The sequence below is a fragment of the Corvus moneduloides genome, chromosome 9 (genome assembly GCF_009650955.1).
Source record: "Corvus moneduloides isolate bCorMon1 chromosome 9, bCorMon1.pri, whole genome shotgun sequence".
NCBI lineage: Eukaryota > Metazoa > Chordata > Aves > Passeriformes > Corvidae > Corvus > Corvus moneduloides.
Window position 1 is genome coordinate 4,097,931 of NC_045484.1, and position 19,683 is coordinate 4,117,613.

General features: G+C 43.1%; 1 protein-coding gene across 6 annotated transcripts in view; it reads right to left on the minus strand.

Annotated features, from left to right (window-relative positions):
• The window catches only part of HMCN1 (hemicentin 1), a 183,167-nt gene that overhangs the window by 85,916 nt on the left and 77,568 nt on the right, over positions 1 to 19,683 (minus strand). For 4 of the 6 annotated variants that reach the window (XM_032117452.1, XM_032117454.1, XM_032117456.1 and 1 more), the window contains exons 18-32: positions 18,510 to 18,637; positions 16,715 to 16,859; positions 15,357 to 15,469; positions 14,069 to 14,228; positions 13,140 to 13,314; positions 10,765 to 10,892; positions 9,170 to 9,442; positions 8,182 to 8,277; positions 7,594 to 7,788; positions 6,469 to 6,599; positions 5,697 to 5,844; positions 5,103 to 5,229; positions 3,904 to 4,058; positions 1,675 to 1,953; positions 594 to 875 (exon numbers count right to left, since the gene is read on the minus strand). In XM_032117452.1, coding sequence (XP_031973343.1) covers positions 594 to 875; positions 1,675 to 1,953; positions 3,904 to 4,058; positions 5,103 to 5,229; positions 5,697 to 5,844; positions 6,469 to 6,599; positions 7,594 to 7,788; positions 8,182 to 8,277; positions 9,170 to 9,442; positions 10,765 to 10,892; positions 13,140 to 13,314; positions 14,069 to 14,228; positions 15,357 to 15,469; positions 16,715 to 16,859; positions 18,510 to 18,637 — 2,535 coding nt within the window. The remainder of the gene's footprint in view (positions 1 to 593; positions 876 to 1,674; positions 1,954 to 3,903; positions 4,059 to 5,102; positions 5,230 to 5,696; positions 5,845 to 6,468; positions 6,600 to 7,593; positions 7,789 to 8,181; positions 8,278 to 9,169; positions 9,443 to 10,764; positions 10,893 to 13,139; positions 13,315 to 14,068; positions 14,229 to 15,356; positions 15,470 to 16,714; positions 16,860 to 18,509; positions 18,638 to 19,683) is intronic. The other 2 variants (XM_032117453.1, XM_032117455.1) reach the window with 2 other exon arrangements.

The window sequence follows — 19,683 nt, forward strand, 5'->3', positions numbered from 1 at the left end:
TGCTCTACATCTGCATTCAGTATTATGTTCAAGTGAGCAAAACCTAAAAATCAGTTCTTTACAGTTCTCTTCCATGTCAGGAGAAGGTGATTCACATTTTTTTCACAATGTGAATTCACATTCACATTCATTTACCTCAAGACATTCAGAAGGGACTGCTGAGATACAGACTGTGGTAATGGATTCAAGGGGTATAGAAGAAAAAGGTTTTTTTTCAGTATAAGATTCAAAACTTGCACAACTCAAATTCAGAGAAAGATGTCCTCTCCCAGAGGCAACTACTCAGCAATATTTTTAATGGATTTCTGTGATTTTCTTCTCTGAAGACAAGTAAGAAGAATTTTAGAGGTTACTGAGAATAGTATTTACCTACCACACACACAAAAAACCTTCAAGAACTAACCTGAAAGTACAAGTCTTCAACTGTCCTGTAGCCCTGGACAGAAAAGTTGTGCAGTGCCCAGGTCCAGCTAGATACAGAGCGTGACTAACTGATCTTAATATATTGATACCAACAGAAATAAAACCATAGGTTTTATGGAACTTTTCCATCTTAGGTTTAAAGGAATCTGATAAATCCGCAGCTCACACACCTAAGATTTCAACATCATACTTGATTTCTTGTTCTCCAGCTATGCTTGTGGCCACACACCAGTACTGGCCCCGGTCAGCCTCAACGGTGTTCAGGATCTCCAGCTGCTTCCCCCCAGCCAGGATACGGAGCTTGTCACTTGCTTTCACTGGAACCCTATCTTTTAACCAGGTCAGGAGAGGGGGAGGGTTGCCAGCAGCCTTACACTCCAACATCAGGGAATTACCAGCAACCACCTTCCTGCTCTGGGCTGCGTCAGCATTGCCTTCGATTACTGGAGGAACTGCAGGAAGGAAAAAATATATTGCAAGCCATTAATTCTGTAGCCAGAAAATGTATTAATAGAAAATGGGTTCGTTCCACCCACTCTGGCTCCATCTGCCATCACGTCACGCACAATTTCATGTGAGAATTTGCTGCTGGGGCAAGGCAAGGCAGAGAAGTCAAATGATGTAGTTCAGAACTGACCAGCTGTATAAAACAGAGGATATGCAGGACTCTGAGAGGGAAGAACTAGACAAGAAGGACTTAAAAGAGTACACTAAAGATCCCACCCAGAGTGGGTCTTTCAAGTAAGTATTGTTTAGCATGGAGATGTGAGATAGAGAATGATATACATGGAAAAGAAATAGTTGAGTAGAAGAAAGCATGGTACCAAGGCTGGTGAAGGGAGGGCAGGGTTAGATGGGGTATCAGGAAGCAATGGTTCCCTGTGAGGGTGGGGAGGCCCTGGCACAGGGTGCCCAGAGAAGCTGTGGCTGCCCCTGGATCCCTGGGAGTGTCCAAGGCCAGGTTGGACGAAGCTTAAAGCAAATCTGGGATGGTGGAAGAGGGGGGGCATGGGGTGGGGGGCGGCACTGGATGGGCTTTAAGATCCCTTTCAACCCACACCATTCTATGATTCCATGAAGTCATGAGCTGTTGGAGAGTCCCATAAAGCAGAGGGTCTAAATCTCCCTCTACACAGCCCTGCCAACAGAGGCCAGAGTTTAATCACAGCCACTGCCAGGCTGCAGAGGCTGAAAATGTGTCCCACAGCTGTTCTGCAGGAGCAATTAAGCAGTCCAGGAGCTGTCCCTCACCATAGACATCCACGTGGAACAGCTTCTCTGCAGTCCCCGCAGCGCTGCTCACACGACACGAGTACTGCGCAGAGTCTGACACCTGCGCCCGCGGGATCTGCAGGAACTGCCCTCTATCCACATACAGAGCCTGGGGGCTGGAAATCACATGCTGCCCATCCTTGTACCAGGCGATGGTGGGCACAGGGATTCCCTTGGTTTCACATTCCAGATTTATCAGGTTGTTGAGGAGCACCGATACCTCTGTGGTAGTGTTTCCTCCCTTAATACTAGGGGGGACTAGTTCAAAAGACAAAACAACAACATTAAAGCCTTAGGCTACAAGTACGTGCAGATTTAAACAAAACATTAAAATGCTGTAAGAATAAAATATCTTCATCAGCCTTCCAACCCTTCCTGCTGTGTTTTGTTTAGTTCTTTGCCCAGCAGCACTGATCTATCACCTGTACAGTTCTCCAAGGCACACAGCGTTGAAAGCATGAAGAGAACAGAACAAAAAGGCCACCAGGTTCCAACGTGTGCCAGGTTAGGACAGCTGGGCCTCCGTGCCTCCTGCAATGCATTTGGGCAGCCCTCTTCCCTATCTCCAAAGAAAGAGCAATCCCTGGATACCTAGGGAGGTGCATCCTCCCAGGAAGCATCCTTCTATTGAAAATACCAAACACACCCAAGAGCCTCCACAATGGCAGTGGGAACTGCTCCATGCTCCAAACTTCTGAGGGTGAAGTCACTTACTTTGAGACTAAGTATGAGCTTAACAGTCTTGCTTTATACTCCTATTTTTGAAGCTTTTTGGCCCATAGTCATTTCCCTCGCTCTCTAGGCAGCAGGACTCGGATTTTTCTAGCAAGCAAGCTCTTGTGTAAATCAGCCAATATAAAGAGTCCGTAAATCTCTATAGAAGCAATAAAAACACAGTGCAATTGGCAACGACTAAATTTATGGCTGCTGGAAGTACCAGACACATCTGGCAGACACATTGACTCCTCTGCTGCCAAACATGCTCAGTACATCCACGGATTCCTCTAACTTCCATAGTAGTCATTGAAAACACCACTGCAGAAATGTAAAGCAAAGTGTCTGTGAATGGATGAATCCCCACCTGAGACAGGTCCTGCAATTATCAAACTACAATGAAATATTTACTAATTAAACATTATTTTGTATCAAAAATCCCAAGTCCACCGAATCTGCCAAAACACACCCAGTTCAAAGGCAAATGCATTTCTCTATCAGAGATGAGGAATGGTTTTAATACGGTGTTTTGGAAAACTATCACAGCCAAAAGCAGGGCTAAACAGCTGAAACAAAGTAAGAACTAGCAGGAATTAGCATTGAGGTTCCTCACTTACTCTGTGGGCTTCTGTTTGTCCAGACAGGACTAATGAGAAATACAAAAATAAAGAGAAGTTCCATTCTGCTGTCATAAATTCATCTTTCCTGAAGAATCTGAAATAAATCGACTCATCTACGAGGATTTTATCTGGTGGGGGAGGAGGGGAGCCATTTTATTCCTCTAATCTCAGAACAGTCACAACCCCCTGCAAGTCTTCCCAGCATTCTTTGTTCATGATAGAAAAAAGTTTCACCATGACTGGTGTACAGCCACATTCCTGTGCCTGTGGGTGCTCTGTGCTTCAGAAATGTCCCAGATGAGAGAAATAATGCACATTAAGTTCACAGAATCACACACAACATTCAGGAACAAATCTATAGCAAGTGAGGACTTGAGAGCTCGGAGACTCAAATCCCTACCCCTCACACTCCAGGCACAAGAATTTCTGAGTCCCATAAAGCACAGGGTGTGTCCTAGGACCAGGTTAAGTAAAATAAGACCAAATGCATGTTAAAATCAAAATCTTACTAATTTTCTCCTCCTTAAGACAGATCAAAGCAATAAAGCCAATGTGATAATAAAATAATTCAGTTGAAACTAATAGCAGAATTTGAGAATGCCATTCAAGATTTCTGGCTTTCACTAATTAGAAAAAAAAAATCATATAAACAACACTTCAAGGTGTTTTTCCAAGCCTGCAAAGACTACATCCATACTTAACTTCATACATACAAATACTCTAAAAGGTAATTTTGTGAACACATGACTATTAAATTAAGTTTACACACAAATTTTGTAGCATCAGAGACTTAATTTGTATTTGCCTGAGTATAAAAGAAACCTGATGAGTAGAACAAGAGGATCTTCTGGGACCAGGCATTCCATAAACTTACCGTGGACAATGAGCCTGACCTCCTTCACCTGTTTGCCAGCAGTGTTGGTGGCGCTGCACTGGTAGCGACCCTTGTCAACCCTGCGAGCACTCCTGATGTGGAGAACTTGGTTCCTGTACAGGAGCTCAACACTGGGATCACCCAAAAACAAGGGCCTGAAACAGAGACCATTTTGCTTCACAGAACTCTGCCCCCACCCTTTCAGCATTAATTTAAACTGCCAGTAAGAAGAAGAGGCCCTTTGGTGGCAGTAATTGTACCATTCAAGAGTGCCATTTAGCACTAAATTAATGGCTTTAATCACAAGAACCACCATGCAGTGACAAGCTATTATGATTAACTCTACTCTTAGCTTCTAAAAGAAACCTAACCACAGAAAGTACTTTTCTCAGACCTCCAGGATGCCAGCATCAGAGCCAGAGTCACATGTCTTACCTCAGCTCCTTTTCCTAATTTATTTAGACATGCCAGGCCTTTGCCGATAACAAAATGTCAACTATTACACAGGAACTACATATCCATAGCAAAGAGTAAGGAATTGCCACAGCAGGATACCTGTGAGTCCTGACCAATGCCTACACTGAACTACATTGTTAAAACACCAAAAACACCCAGCCCAGCTGGGTTTTCAGCTAATATTTAAGCCATCAAGAATTCTTCTTCTGGTGTGCTTTCCTGGAAGATGAGATGAGGAATGGAAACATGCAGGCTATAAATGTTTTCAAATCTTTACTGTATGTATGTATACAAACCTTTGTATACACCTATAGGTATTTCAAACCTTTAATGTATATATGCAGAACTGCACAAGGCACTAGCCAGCAAAATGTTTGATACGAGTTCTGTCTACCAGTGAAAAAATCATCTCAGCTAAACAACTGCATTTTAACTAATGATGTGTTTAAAATAATTCAGGTAGAATAACTCACAGAATAAACCCAAAGAAATGGTTCTGCTTATCTTGCTTCACCATCACCTTGCACCAAAAACCCAATATCTGCTCTGCAAGTGCCAATAATGGGTGAGTTCAGAAAGAAAAATGGGATGTTAAGTTTTGATTAAAGAATTTACCACCTCACACCACCCCAAATGCTGATGGCACTGAATTAACACTACGTAGTTGAACACTGAACCTCCTCCCTCTTTGTTCTAGGGGAGGATGAGCCTGACACAAACCACAAAAGCTGCAATATACTCACTTGCCATCCTTGAACCAGTGAATGTCAGGAACAGGGAAGCCTTTGGCTCTGCATTCCAGACGGATTTCCTGGTTGAGGATGACTGCCACTTCACCAGCGGTATTGCCACCTATTATGCTTGGTGGAACTTTAAAAAGACAAACATTAAGGAAGGACTGGTATTTAGCCAGGGAAGCTGTGCCCTGTGACTGAAGGGAATGCAGCAGTGGATCTGACTGTTCCCTTGAAACACCTTTCATGTTCACTGCAGAGGGAATTCCGCAGATCACAACAGCCTGTCTATCGTGACAAGCACCTCCACACCTGTACTGGTGAACTGTACCGGGGAACACCTCTATGTCACACTGCACACCCCAAATACAAAACAAGGCACCACAGCCCAGAAATCAAAAGCAGCATTTTGTCTGGGTTGCTACAAGAATGGCAAAGTTTAAGCACTCAGTGCTTCAGCAGCAAATAGTTCATCATCAGTGAGTGGAAGAATCTATTCATAATGACTTGAAATTTATTGGCTTCTTAAATGTCAACCGTTTTTCCAGTCACCAACTAAAACCCAAACCAAACAAAAATCAACCCCAAAGCCATGGAACTAACCGAGTATATGGAGGTTAAACAGCTTCTCAGAACTTCCTGCTACATTTATGGCTTTGCATGAATATTGTCCAGCGTCCTCAGTAGTAGCTTTCAGGAGCTTCAGTATCTTCCCGTTGTGCAAAATCTGGAGAGCACTGCTTTCCACAACCTTAGAGGAACCCGAGACATTAGCCTTATGTGATCCAAGCTACAGCAGCCAAGTATCACAGCTGGATTTTTATAAGAAAATGGTAGTTTTAGTGGAAGGATAATCTGTTTCCCCTTTCAGTTTCAGCACTAATCTCCTGCCCTGCTGCAATTTATTCAATATGGTTTGTAGCTCAGCCTAGGGCAGGGAGTGGGGAAACTCCATCCAGCAGCAATGGGCAGTCTCATGAGTGCATAAAGGGACCTCTCCTCATCTTAAACTGTGACTTAATCAGCCACATGTAGAAAACAGAGGACTCAAGGATAATCCTGAGGAAGTCCATTCACCTCTGAAGGTTCTTATTTTGCCACCCATAGAATGAAAAAAATGGCAATATTGGTCCCCTCTGCACGGACTGGCACCTACAAGACAGGGAGATTTCTAAGGCAAATTCGTAAGGGAATATTGAAAATAAAGACTTTACATTTGACTTACAGAATTAATGGATGAGCCATATTTAGCTGCCTTCCTGTGGGGGTGTTCTTAGAGCACTTAAATATACATAAAGGCATGTACATGTATTTATTTTGAATGAGTTCTCATGTCAAGTCCTCAAAAGTCCGCAGTTAGATTAATCCCACATACCTGGATATCATCCTTATACCAGGAGATGACTGGGAAGGGGTTACCAGTTACTTCACAGAAGAGACTTACAGGGTGATGAACAACCACAGATGTATTTGTCACCTTATCTTGATCCCTAATTTCAGGAGGAACTGCAAGAAAGCTCAACATCAGGATCTAAGTCTTCCATTCCAGTGACTTCCCCCTTCCTCCTTTCCATCCCAGTCAAGGACCACTACAGATCAAAATTTCTCAAACCCTTCTCATTCCCTTCCCAACATTTCCATTTCTTTCAGCTCTGGACATGTGTCCCTGCATCCTTTCTTCTCTTTGCCAAAAAACAGTCTTCTCTTGTCCAATAACAGACTCCCAGGGAAACTCACTCAAACACAAGCACCATCAACATTTTAAGAGAATAATCTTTAAATTAATCTGAAATTTAAACTTGAAATCTCATGTTATTTGCTTAGCATATGAAGGAAGCATATTCCAGATTCATCCTTCCTCTTCACTGGTCCAGTCATGCCCAAGAACCCCATCTATCATTTGTCCCACTATGAATGCAAAGAGAATGGCCTTAAGTGGTGGATTAGAAAGTTCCAACCCCACTGATAAGCCCTGCTGGCATGAGATGGGATTCCTGCTTTTCTCAAAACAATCCTGCTAAGGCATTAGAACTAACTATCATGGGAAGTGAACAAGGCTGAAACAAAAGTAGCTTGTAGGGTTTCTATTTTCTAACTAGGATTCTGAAAGAAAAAGAGTACTAGCAACCAGAAATCTCCTAGTCTGTGTTTATTCTGATAACTCTTCTCTTATTTGAAATGCAGATCTAGCCCTCCATCTGTAATTTCTACAGTACAAAGCTTCACTTGTTATTTGCATTAAAATTTTCAAGTGTAACTGGAGTTTCTACCAATAAGATGTAGCTGGATCCTTGAGCAAAACAAAGATGATAAAGTCATGGAGAACAGAAACAACAGGGGAAAAGAAAAACTATAGAGAGTGTCAGAAAAATAGAAAGTTCTCAGATGAAATTTTATAATTTAACAGCACAAGGGCAGATTTGGGCCACGCCATTTCCAACAAGAAAATAGAAGACACTTCTCCAAGCCAGCTCCCCAAGGGCTATGCTGTATTATTTACCATGGACTTTCAGGCTGTATCTCCTCTGTGTGCTCCCAGCCTCGTTGGCTGCCACGCAGACATAGTCCCCATTGTCCAAGGGTGTGAGGGCAGCTATGACCAGCAGGGTCCCATCCTCCAGCACCGAGAGCCCTGGCTCAGCCCCGGTCAGCTCCCGCCCGTTCCGCAGCCATTTGATGGCTGGCTTGGGAATACCTGCAAGGAAAAGGGGAAATGGCCACAAACGCTTCGCTCAGCTCAGAACAAGATTGATTCAAACAACACCTGCAGCTTGTTGGAAGTCTTGCTGGAAGGACAACACATGGGAGGCCAGGAGCTTCCAAGAGGAAGCCCCAGCTATTACAGGATGATTTTAACATTAAAAATCTTCATCCTATACATTGTAAAATCCTTGTTGGCTAGCAATGACTTTCCACAGGACTTCCACACACAGTGGTTATTTAAATCGCTGTTAGCTTGATTTTTTCCATATAAAGCAGACATGGAAAATACAGTGTGGATTGGACAGTTTAACAGCAGCTCTGTAATTTGCAATGGTCAGCAGAAAAAGATCCTTTTGTCACTACAAGGGGTAACCAAGACACTCACCTTTTGCAGGGCACGGGAACACAATGCGCTGGTTGGCCACTCTTTCTTGGAAGGGGCTGTTGAATGGAGGGTCCGGGTCCTCGATAGTGGGAGACTCTGAAAGAAAATTAGACCCAAAAAACTGCTTGATCTCTGCTCCAAATGTAAAAATACAGTTTGACAACACATAATACTATGTCTCTCATTTACACAAGGTCACATTCCAATAACCCTCTTTACATTGACTGGAATGGGTACTATACAAGGAGTCTCCATTTCAGCGGGAATATTTAGGAAGTAAGCAGCACAAAGAGGCTTTCAAACTTGACAGAAAATAGTTCTCTTTAAATCTTGCTATATTTATTTTGAAGGCAATGTTTCTGCATAATCTGAAAAATACTATTTTAACTATTTTTTCCCCACACCACATATTTTAGTGCTACTGCCATCCTTTGTTCTCAAGTCTCATTTTAAACTTGTGTGCAGCCTGAGACTATACAAAGAATACTCTCTACAATTACATAAAGTTACTGAGAGTTCTTTGTTGTCTGTAAGAAGTGTTTCTCAGCACCTCTAATCCACAGGGATCAGAATGTTGCCTTTAGACTTTTGCAAAGAAGAAATAGTTCCTGCTTAGCTTAAGTCAGTCATGCTCCATTGACATCTGTCAGCCCCTCAGGTGAGGAGTTACACTACATATTTAAATTGGCACGTTGACCACTTACCCTTTCACCATTCCAACATCATTTTTTAATTTAAATATACATATAGAGAGAGAGCGCAAGAGCATGTGCTTTTTTTTTATTTCTGCAACCTCTCCAAAGACTATTTTCTCATTCTAATTCTCCTCAATTACCATCAGAACATAACATCTAAACCAGATGTGGCTTTTGCATCACGTAACAGTGGGTGGCAGAGAGCCCTGCCCTGCAAAGCCCCAGCCCCACGGCACTGGCAGGGAGTCCCTGCCAGCCCGGGCCAGGGCAGGAGCGTGGCCCCAAGCAGCTACCTTGCACTTGTACTGTGACCTCCGCCGTGTCACTGCCCACATCATTGGTGGCCACACAGGTGTAGACGCCAGCATCAGGGAGCTGGACGCTGCTGATGCCCAGAGCTCCGTCCGGGCTCTGCAGGAACTGCCCCCCGTCTGTGGGCACCACGCTTCTGCCTCGGAACCAAGAGACCAACGGGGCAGGGACGCCCTGAGCACTGCAGGGAAGCTCCACTCGCTGCCCAGCCTGCACTTTCAGAACTCGAGGCCCACGCTGGATCCTTGGAGGAACTGAAGAAGACAAGTTTAGTCTACAGAAATGTGGAAGAAACAATGTACAGGACCATTCCTAAGGCTGGGAGAGCTGGCGATGTTCAGCCTGGAGAAGAGAAGGCTCCAGGGAGACCACAGAGCACCTTCCAGTGCCCAAAGGGGCTCCAGGAGAGCTGGAGAGGGAACAACGGCCTGGAGGGACAGGACAAGGGGGAAGTATTTTAAACTAAGAGAGGGGAGACACAGACCAGATACAAGGAAGAAATTTTTTATGGTGAGGGTGGGGAAGCCCTGGCACAGGGTGCCCAGAGAAGCTGTGGCTGCCCCTGGATCCCTGGAAGTGTTCAAGGCCAGGTTGGACGGGGCCTGTGTGGCACCCTGGGCTAGTGGAAGGTGTCCCTGCCCATGGCAGGGGGTGGCACTGGGTGGCATTTAAAAGTCTCTTTCCACTGAAATCATTTTATGATCCTATGAAATTCTTTTCTAATTTTATAATTTTAGAAAATGTTCCTTATTCACTGAAACCAAACACCCTCAGGTATGGAAGGTATCACTCAGGTGACTAAAAAAGCAGCCCTGCATGTTCTCTGCACAAAATAGGATGGGAAATACCCTGGTGCTGAATTTATTTGAACAAGCCACATTTCAAACTCTACTGCACAACTCCCATGAGCACTGTCATATTCTGAGCACACTGGAAGAGCTGTGGGTACTGGCTCCTCATAACACAAAACAATTCAAAAGCTTTTATGATAAAGTTAATCACATTTTCCTTTTGGCATTTTAATTTCCTTTCCCTAATCCCTGATCTTTGTAGACTTCCAAACACAAGTTCAGACAGGAAGATAAAATATGACTGGAGGTGATTTTGCTGGTCCTAAAGAATAATATAAATCCACCATAAGTCTTTTGCCACAATATTTTTTTCCTAAGGATCATTGGCAATAAAAAGACTTTAAAAAAATGCCTGAAACATTAACAAGTGATATTTTTCCAGACGTGATATTGTGTGAGTGGTTAAGAAACAGTGGTTGAGCCCCAGTATGGGGAGAGCAGGAGAGAGACAAGGGAGTGACATGGGATAAAGGTAAGGAGGGGGACACAGGTCCTGGAGTGGCTGGAGCCACTAGGCACCTTTACACATATCTATGTATTAGTGTGTGTTTTTACAGCATTTCTGTTCCACAAAATCAGTAACTCACATATGAAGAGAATATGACCTGAAAGAACCACAGCTGAGACGATTTATTGTCAGTCAGGAAAAACATTTGAAAACCTCTTCAAGATGCTCAGTTCCATGTGGAAACTTGCAGATGATGAACCCTGGAGTTCCAACTCACCATGTACACTGAGCTTCACTGACTGAGTCACGTTCCCAGCAATGTTTGTGGCGACACAGATATACATTCCACTGTCTGAGACTTGGGTCTCAGTGATCTTCATTGACCCTGAGGGGAGGAAAGTGTGTCTGGAAAAAGAAGAAGCAGATAAACTGTATAAACACGTATGGAAAGATGAATGACCTCTCCTTACACGCTGCTAATGATTGCTATGAGCTAAAATAACACCACTCTGACCATATTACTCAACTATGACTTATATTTACTCTTTTTTTTCCTAACACTTTATGGAGCCCCTATATTCAGAATACACAGCAAATATCTAAAATTTAAGATCCAAATTACAAAATTTGGTTCTAGCTATTTATAGGACTTATTAAAATGTCATAGCGGCAGAGAAATGGAGCTCTTCATCCTCCTGTTAAAAATTTTTGCTCAACTCAGGTCAGTAGGGTCAAAAAGTTAAAACTTTTAATACTGCTTCATCCTGCCAAAAAATGATGTTACATTGATCCAAGATGGAAGACAGGATTTTGGTTCAAAACTGCCAGTTCTGGTATTTATAGGAATTGTCATTATTCCCCAGTAAATAATTAACTACACAGCATTAAGTTCTCCCACAGTTCTGGTCACAGATCTCTAACACCAGAAGCTACACTGGCCAGATAAGCCAAAATCTTCTGTAGGAGTCAAAGGTAATAGAGAGAGAAAATAAGTGAGGAGGGAAGAAAAAATGACAGCTAAGGACTGACAAGAAGAAATTCAAGCCTGGCACTCAAAGTAACACCCAGAATTGGTGGGAATCGGTGGGAACATCTGTCTTCCTTTCTCTGGCACTAATTAGGACAACATTATCATAAGGACATAAATGGTGAATCTGGGGATTGCAATGGCTGGAGAGATGAAGGGAAGGAAAGTGAAATGTATTTTCTTCAGTGTAAAATCTGTCTGATACTACAATTCCTCCTCTGCTGCCTGTATCTTTCCAAACTTCTTGGTACTTTTTTTATAAGCTCAAAAGACAAAATTTCTGAGGCAACTTCTCCTCCTTGATTTTGTCCAGTAATTATGTTTGCTTTCTGATAAAAGTTCCCTCATATCTGATTTCCCTCTCCCTTTGTTTACTGTTCACATTTCTAACAAGATCTTTGGGTGGTCTCAAACAATTCTGTTTGGACTAATCTGTAACTTTTGCTGACATCTGTAAACAATTTTATGGAAAGGGCTGAGCTGGACTTCTATTCCTCTGGACAACTTGGATCTCACCACAACAGCCATGAGCAAGTACCCTAATTTATCAGTGTCTCCTGAGGTAAAACGAGGACAAGTAAGAGACCAAGAATGCAGATTTGTTAGTGCATGCAACATGCTCACAGGAAACAGCAGAAAATTCCACATGGATTACTGAGAACAAGCCAACTCCCTGCACACGAGCCTCCTTCAGCAGACATGGTGGCCAAAGAGCTGCTGAGGCTGTCACAAGCTCCCTGGAACGGCTCCAAGGTGCAGGTTTGGCCACAGGGGAAAGAGTATCTCCAGTACAATTCCTTAACTCAGCTCAGACACTGGCTGATTCTGTCCATGGCATCACTGGGAGACACCAGCAAGCACAGTGTGCCTGTGGCCAGCCTTGCCATCCTCTGTTTCATGGACATAGCTGGCCTTTCTGAGGGACCCCGAGGAGCAGAAAGCAGCAGCAGAACCTGTGACCGTACCTGGTACTCCAGTGGGGAACATCCAGGGAATAGTCACCAGCTCATCTCTCCTATTGTTCTGTGGCACATTAAATAAAAAGGGAGAACTCCCTGTCCCACACAGTCCCCAGCTCTTCGCTCTCTAAGGCTGTCAGCTCAACATTTTACAAGTATTTAACTCTGCTTTCACATGTTCAAGAGTCTCTGGTGAGTTTTTGCATCCAAAACACAGCAAGCAACGCGCCCTTGTCAGCACACCCAAACATTTATCACCATCATCTGTATCCTACTGGCAGTCCAGGCTTTGTGCAAATCACAGACAGTACTCCCCTGAGCATAAATGTGAAGTACATAAGAAAAGAAGCACAGTTTTTAAACAATTATAATCATGCACAGATTATGAGGGTCTCTGGGCACCACCACAGTACAAATAGCCAGGATCTCTTTCCTCCTAGCCTCCTGAGATTGGATATAAGCACATGCTGGAACTGGAGCTGTGCAACCATGCACAGGCTTAGCAGTCTTGGGAAAGAGAGTTTCACCAGCCAGTACAACAGGTCAGGCAGGACAAAGTAACACCTTCTGAACAATCCTGTGGTAATCAGAAATCACATATCCTTCCAAAATCTTGAAAGCTTAAGAGGCAATTTCACTTCTTTTATTTTCATCAAACACTGTTACCTTGGAGAGAATGGAGATATGAGCTGCATTTCTTTGGCCCAGGTAATTATGGGGGGTGGCAAGCTCCTCACTTCACATGGAAGTGTGACATCTTCCCCTGCAATTACTGAGACCTCTATGGGTTTATCATGTGCATTTCCTTGCTGGTCTCCAGGCCTGGACACTCTAGGTTTCACTGTAACATGGAACACGTTAAGAAGCTGCAATGAATATACATATTTGTACAAACATAACACCAGACAACATCTCTTTTTTCATCAGGTATAAAACATCACAATCCTATTTTAATGACCTCTCTGCAATAGAGATAAATCACTGCCGTGCTGATGTAGTGATGCCTGTAGCTCAGACACAGGCCCACATGGAACACCACAAATACCAGAAAGCCTGGACTACCCATTCAAAAAGATGGACAGAACAGATGGCTGTAATTCCTGCATGTTCGGAGCTCTGTATGGCACAGGTAGCTTGCAACCACTCCCTGAACTGTTACACTACAGCCCCAGTAACTCCAAGCCATAAAAGCCTTGCAAAGCACACCTACACCTAAACCTAAACCAAATTTTAATAACATTGGACTGATGATGACAGGAAGGCTTGGGACTGGTGGGGTTAATGGATCTTCAGTCTTTTATCAGCAGGAAATTCTACTCCTGTACAGATGCTTCCTATCCACTTCCACACAGCTGAAATTATGCTCAGCCCAAGGTCCATGAACTCAAGGTAAGAGGGATCAGGAGGCTTTAAGGGAATTATAATGGCTGAATGACAGGCCTTTGGGATCAGCCATGTACAAAACTGCCTGGTTTGGGGATCCAAAAGCACTAATTAGAAGAGGAGTTCCCATCCCATGTGCTCTGGGTGTGTCTAGTTCCCAATGGACTGGATGGATGGCAGGGACACTGCAGCTGAGATGAGGTGACACCCACCATAGACAGTCAGCTGCACCTTCCTGGTGGCATAGCCAGCAGCATTGGTGGCAGTGCACACGTATTCCCCGCTCTCTTCTCCCCCTGGGGACACCACATGCAGGCTTCCATCCGACCCTGCTGAGAATCTCACATTGCTGGGAAGGATTATCTCTCCTTTCTGTGAAAAGAAAAATAATAAAAGTCCACAGTGCCTGGGTTTTCCAAAATAAACCAAATTACAATTATTTCATTCAATAAAAGCTGCTTTTATTCTTTTTGAGGCTGAGATCGACAGAATATTTTATATTAGCTTAGAAACTTGGCCCTAAAATTCCGTTTATACAAACTAATTAACTACAATTAACTTTTCACAGTCCTTGAGTATCACTTTCTAAGCAGTAACAAGCACAGGGATTCTTACACAGAAAATTTGCTACATTTTACAGACCCAAAGTCTTAAAAAAATTTTAAAAATAATAGTCAAGAATAATAATCAAGATTTCAACTGAGTTAATTTTGACATTGATTTCCGATGTCAAAATGAATCTTATATATATTACACAAACTTGTTCTTAGTCAGCTGACTCCCCCTTGTCTGTATTGAATAAGTGATAATTAAGAAAAAGAAATCCTCCCATGTTCTCTTCCCTACCAAACCAACAGTTAACCATGTTCTATTCCTTCTTTGAAACAAAGCTGTTCCCAACGTCCCAATCAGTTACATCTGCACAACTTCTGAGGCCCAGAAGTGCCTTCACACCACGTCATGTGAGCTGTAACATACCCCAAATAACTGTTACTAGCAGAAATTATCCTGTTCAAGGAGGAAAAAAAAGCCCTGACTTTAAGACAAATTCCCTCAAAGGCTGAGGTTCTCCTCAGTGAACATCTTTTCATGGCCATGACTGAAAAGTCATGGATTAACCCCACAGTGCCATTATTTAATACACTTTCCTCAGAGAAAAAAGTCAGAGCTCCACAAGAACAATGAACTCTCAGTCTGTGGCAGGCTGCCTAAACTCAAATTATCAACTCACAACAGGAACAGAAACAATTTCTAAAGTGTAAAACCCATAAAGATACAGCGATAACCTAAACCCTGCCAAAGAATAGAACATTGAGCTGTGGCAGGACCACAGCCAGAAGTTCTGCTCTAACAAACAAAAGCAGCTCTGAACAGACAGAGATTTCCAGGTCCCTCATAACTGGAGCTTTGGGCCATGTTCTCCGAATACAGTTTTTATAACAACTAAATTATGTGTTCAGCCCATCTTTCAGCATGACCAGCTCAAAGGTGAGGGATTACCTTGGACCAGACAATGGACGGCTTGGGAACTCCACTCGCTTTGCAGGGCAGTGTCACTGGGATTCCTTCAATGGTGCTGAATATCTGCTGTCCGTGCTGAATGACAGGCAGGACTACAAATACATGCAAATATTAAAGACAGGCAGAACACATTTTAACATGGCACAACTATTATGATAAAATCCTTATATTCAATTACTATTTCCTACAGGCAAGCAGGGTTTGGGACCTTTCAGCCTCTTCTCCAACCCTAACATGGAAAAGGAGCCACTTTCCAGCCTTTCAGGACAGAATAAATCCCTGTTCACTACAGAGCTTGCCATCCATAAGCTCCTCCCTGCATTATGTACATATGGTTTTAAACTAACTGCAGGTATTTCACCGACTGAAATTATTTCAGAAAGGCTTTGTCACATTATCCTCGGCTTTGCTTCTCAAAATCAGTAACAGGAGACAACAAAGACCCCAATTCCCTCACTCATCTGAGCCACCTTTGAATTAATAGAAAAATAAGGTAAGATTTAAGGCTTCAATACCAAAACCTAGATATTTCTAAACATACACAAAGACACTCCTTTTTTGTTCTCACGCTCTGAAACATTCAAAAAACTAGTGTTGATATGGAAGATCTTATGAGTACTTGCCTGTATTGAAAATTTACAGTCATTCTTTATATAAAAGGAGGTTTCAGCATCTTCGATGAAGCTTAAAATAAATCTCCCATTATGAATTTAACACGTGAGAAAATTCAACACGTGAGAAACCATGAAGTGATTGTGGCCTCACAGAGTTAACACAAATATGTTCAGCTGAAACACAGATGGGTCACCAGAGTGCTAACAATTTGTCTTGCTGTCAGTGCAGTTTTTGGTATGCTTTAATTAAAAAGAAAAAATAAGGGGAAGGAGAATGGGGATGACACCAAAAACAACAAACAAATTATGACTTCTACCAAACTCGTAATTCATTTTCTTTCATTCTAATTCTTCCATGAGCTGTGCTTCCTTACCCCAGTTATGAAACATTCAGACAGCACTTCTCATGGTTTCCCAGCAAACTCCCACTTGCATCTGTTTGTTAATTAAGCCAGATGAAGACTGCACAGCCCAGCCTTTGAATGAGGATCTTTTGTGAACACGAAATAGTTTTATTTGATTTTACTTGAAAAGCAGTCTTGATCACTCAGCTCCTCCCTGCGCAGTGGATCCAATCTCCCCCCGTGTTACTTTACCAAGGAGCATCATGACAAAAGAGGAAATGTGGGAAGTTGGTGTAAGTGCAGCAAAGCAGTGAAAGCTGCCGTGGTCAGTGCTGCCCCTCGCTCGCCCCCGAGCACGAGGGCCAGGCCTGTTGCTCACCAAACACGTGGACAGTGGTGGTGCTGTTGCTGGTGCCCGCCACGCTGCTGGCCATGCAGGTGTAATCCCCCCCATCCTGCAGCCGAACCCGCTCCAGGTGCAGGCTCCCGTCGCTGCGCACGCTCACGTAGGGACTGGGAACCAGCTGCCAAAGGAGAGACGGAACCTTTCACTGGGAAAATACTCCCTGACAGTGTTCACTTTGGGATGCGGTGTGGCTTTACTTGACTATGTCACATTGTTAAAAATTATGTGTTCCTGGAGAATCTTACTAGAGCTTTTCCTACTTTCCATCTTTCATGCAAAGCTAATTTTACTTCAGAGTTTTAGTAGCACCTCATATTTACTGCTGGAGTGAGATTAAAATCTGCAAGAGCCACTCTGCTCTGCCACAGCACATTCTGTGCTGCCACTCCTGCTTTTAATGAAGCAAACCCAAATTTAGCTCAATTATTTCACTGCATTTTTATTGGTTATTCCAGTAATTGATGAGTGCAATGACTTGTTCTTCTTCCACAAGTAGACTATTTTCCTTTACAGTTATCAAAACCTTCTAACTTCCATATCCATCAAATAGATCAGCTCTGAAGCAAACCATTGTGAAAGAGAATTGTAACTTTCACCAAGGAGTAACCCTTGAAGAGTTATATATCCTACAGCAACATCAAACACCCTGAGCTTGGCAGCACAGCCCTCCCTCATAAAGGGTTGTTAGAAAGCAAATCTGTTCCAGTCACACTCAGAAGCAGCTGAATTCTTCTCTAAATATAACTTACTCCAACACTTTCCTTGGAGCGCAGATTTTCCCAGCAGTTTACAATGACAGGAAACCAGCACTACTAGAGAGAGGAATTAGCAACTCAACAAGGAGGATCCTGCCAGTATTTCTCTTAGAGCTTACAGCCTGTGCTCCTTGCACAGCCTAAGGAAAAGCCAGTGGTTCCCAGAAACACCTAAATTGAGCAGGAAACCTGAACAGGGGTCAGGTAGTACCAGGTTCTACTTTGTGACAATAAATTAGGCATTTTGCTACAATATTTTCATTCCAGCTGTGCAGAAAGGGCTTTAGGGAGAAATTAGCAACAAAGATAAAAAGCAGCTTCATAGGGTAAAGTCAGAAATTTTAGTATTAAAGAATTGAAGTTTCATTCACACAACCAACCCAGGTGTGGTGTCTACAGTGCCCTTCCAGAATCTCCAAGTGGTTTGGGTTGGAAGGGACCTTAAAGGCCACCTAGTTGTGTCTGCAGGAGGTATAAACTGGCAATGGGATGTTTCCGGCGGGAAAGAAAACACACTCCTTCATCCTCTGAGTAGACCACCACCAGGAAAGGAAGATACGGAACAGGGATACTGGTATTCACCTCAGCCCATCAGCAACAGGAAAAGACAAGATGTTGAAACATCCTAAATCTACAGAAATTTTCTGGTACCTTTATTTAAAAAAACCCTCTTCTGTCATTCTAGTAGGTACATTCCACTAGCATTCCCATATTCAGAGTCCACAGCTGAAGTTCATGAGCTACAAAAATGCATAAAACCCCTTCAAAAGCAAGCAAAATAGAAGATAAAATGATAATTCGCAAATATTTTGGTTCCAAGTTCTTTTCTAGACCTCCACATCCCCCACTGCCATCTCATATTCCCTCATTTGTGCTTCAGGGTCAGAAATTCCCTGGCATGGACAGTGATCACATTAACTTTTGTAAATTAAACCAAGCTGTTATCATGCCTTGAGATGTCAGTTATAGCTTTCCTCTGCCAATAAATCTCGCAGGAAACAAAGCAGTCTTACCACCACACTGTTTTTAATCCACCTCCTTTCTGGAATGGGGTTCCCAGCAAGCAGAACACAAGGCAAAGTGAGCTGCTGGCCCTCAATGACATTGGCTGTGGCCGGGCTTGCTCCAATCAGAGGAGTGACTTGAACAAAAGGAAGAACAAGAAGAGATTATTAGGAATTTTTATATATTCATGTAAAGTATTAAATTAAATTAGTATTAAATTGAAGACATGAAAAAAAGAGAAACACATGTAAGGGTGGGGTAGCACAGGAGAGATAGGGAGCTGGGGAAATACATGACCAGTGCTCCTTAGCCTAAGGAATAGCAGCAAATGGCAGATGCTGTCCAGCTGAAACTGGATCCAATCAAGGGTTTCCCTCGGAACTCATGTTCCCCTGGCACCAAGTTGATGTGTCATTTTTCCTTACTTGGGCAAAATACTGAAGAACAGTAGTAGTGGGTTTGGAGAGGACAAAAAGTGAGCTGTAATTTCCACTGGGCATGAAATTGGGAAGGATCAGAAGAGAGGTCACAGCCCAGCAGAAAATCTGCACATTCTGTGAAAAGCCAACAGCAAGCACGCCTGGGCACACATCTGGGAAATTAAATTAAGTACTGGGCATTAAATAATACTTTTAAACAGGTAAAACCATGTCTATCAAACACTATCAGTATTACTGGCCCTTGCAATATATCTGAAGTTAACAAATGGTTTCTTTGATGGCAGAGAGACTCTGTTCTTATCCTCATGCAAATGTACATATTCCATTGCATTATTTTTCCTTTTATTGCCAGTTGTCCAACTAAGACAACAACCAAGCCCTTAACAGCATGGATATTTGAAAGAGAGCAGGGTTAGATGAGATATTGGGAAGAAATTCTTCCCTGTGATGTTGGTGAGCTCCTGGCACAGGGTGCCCAGAGAAGCTGTGGCTGCCCCTGGATCCCTGGAAGTGTCCAAGGCCAGGCTGCAAGGGACTTGGAGCAACCTGGGATAGTGGAAGGTGTCCCTGCCCATGGCAGGGGGTGGAATGAGATGGGCTTTAAGGTCCTTTCAAACCCAAACCCTTCTGGGATTCTGTGGTCAAGGCCAGACATTTATTGTCTTCTTGATTCCTTCCCACTTATCTGAACACTGACACAACCACGTTCATTGCTTGCTGCCTTTTTTTTTTTGTAAGATTA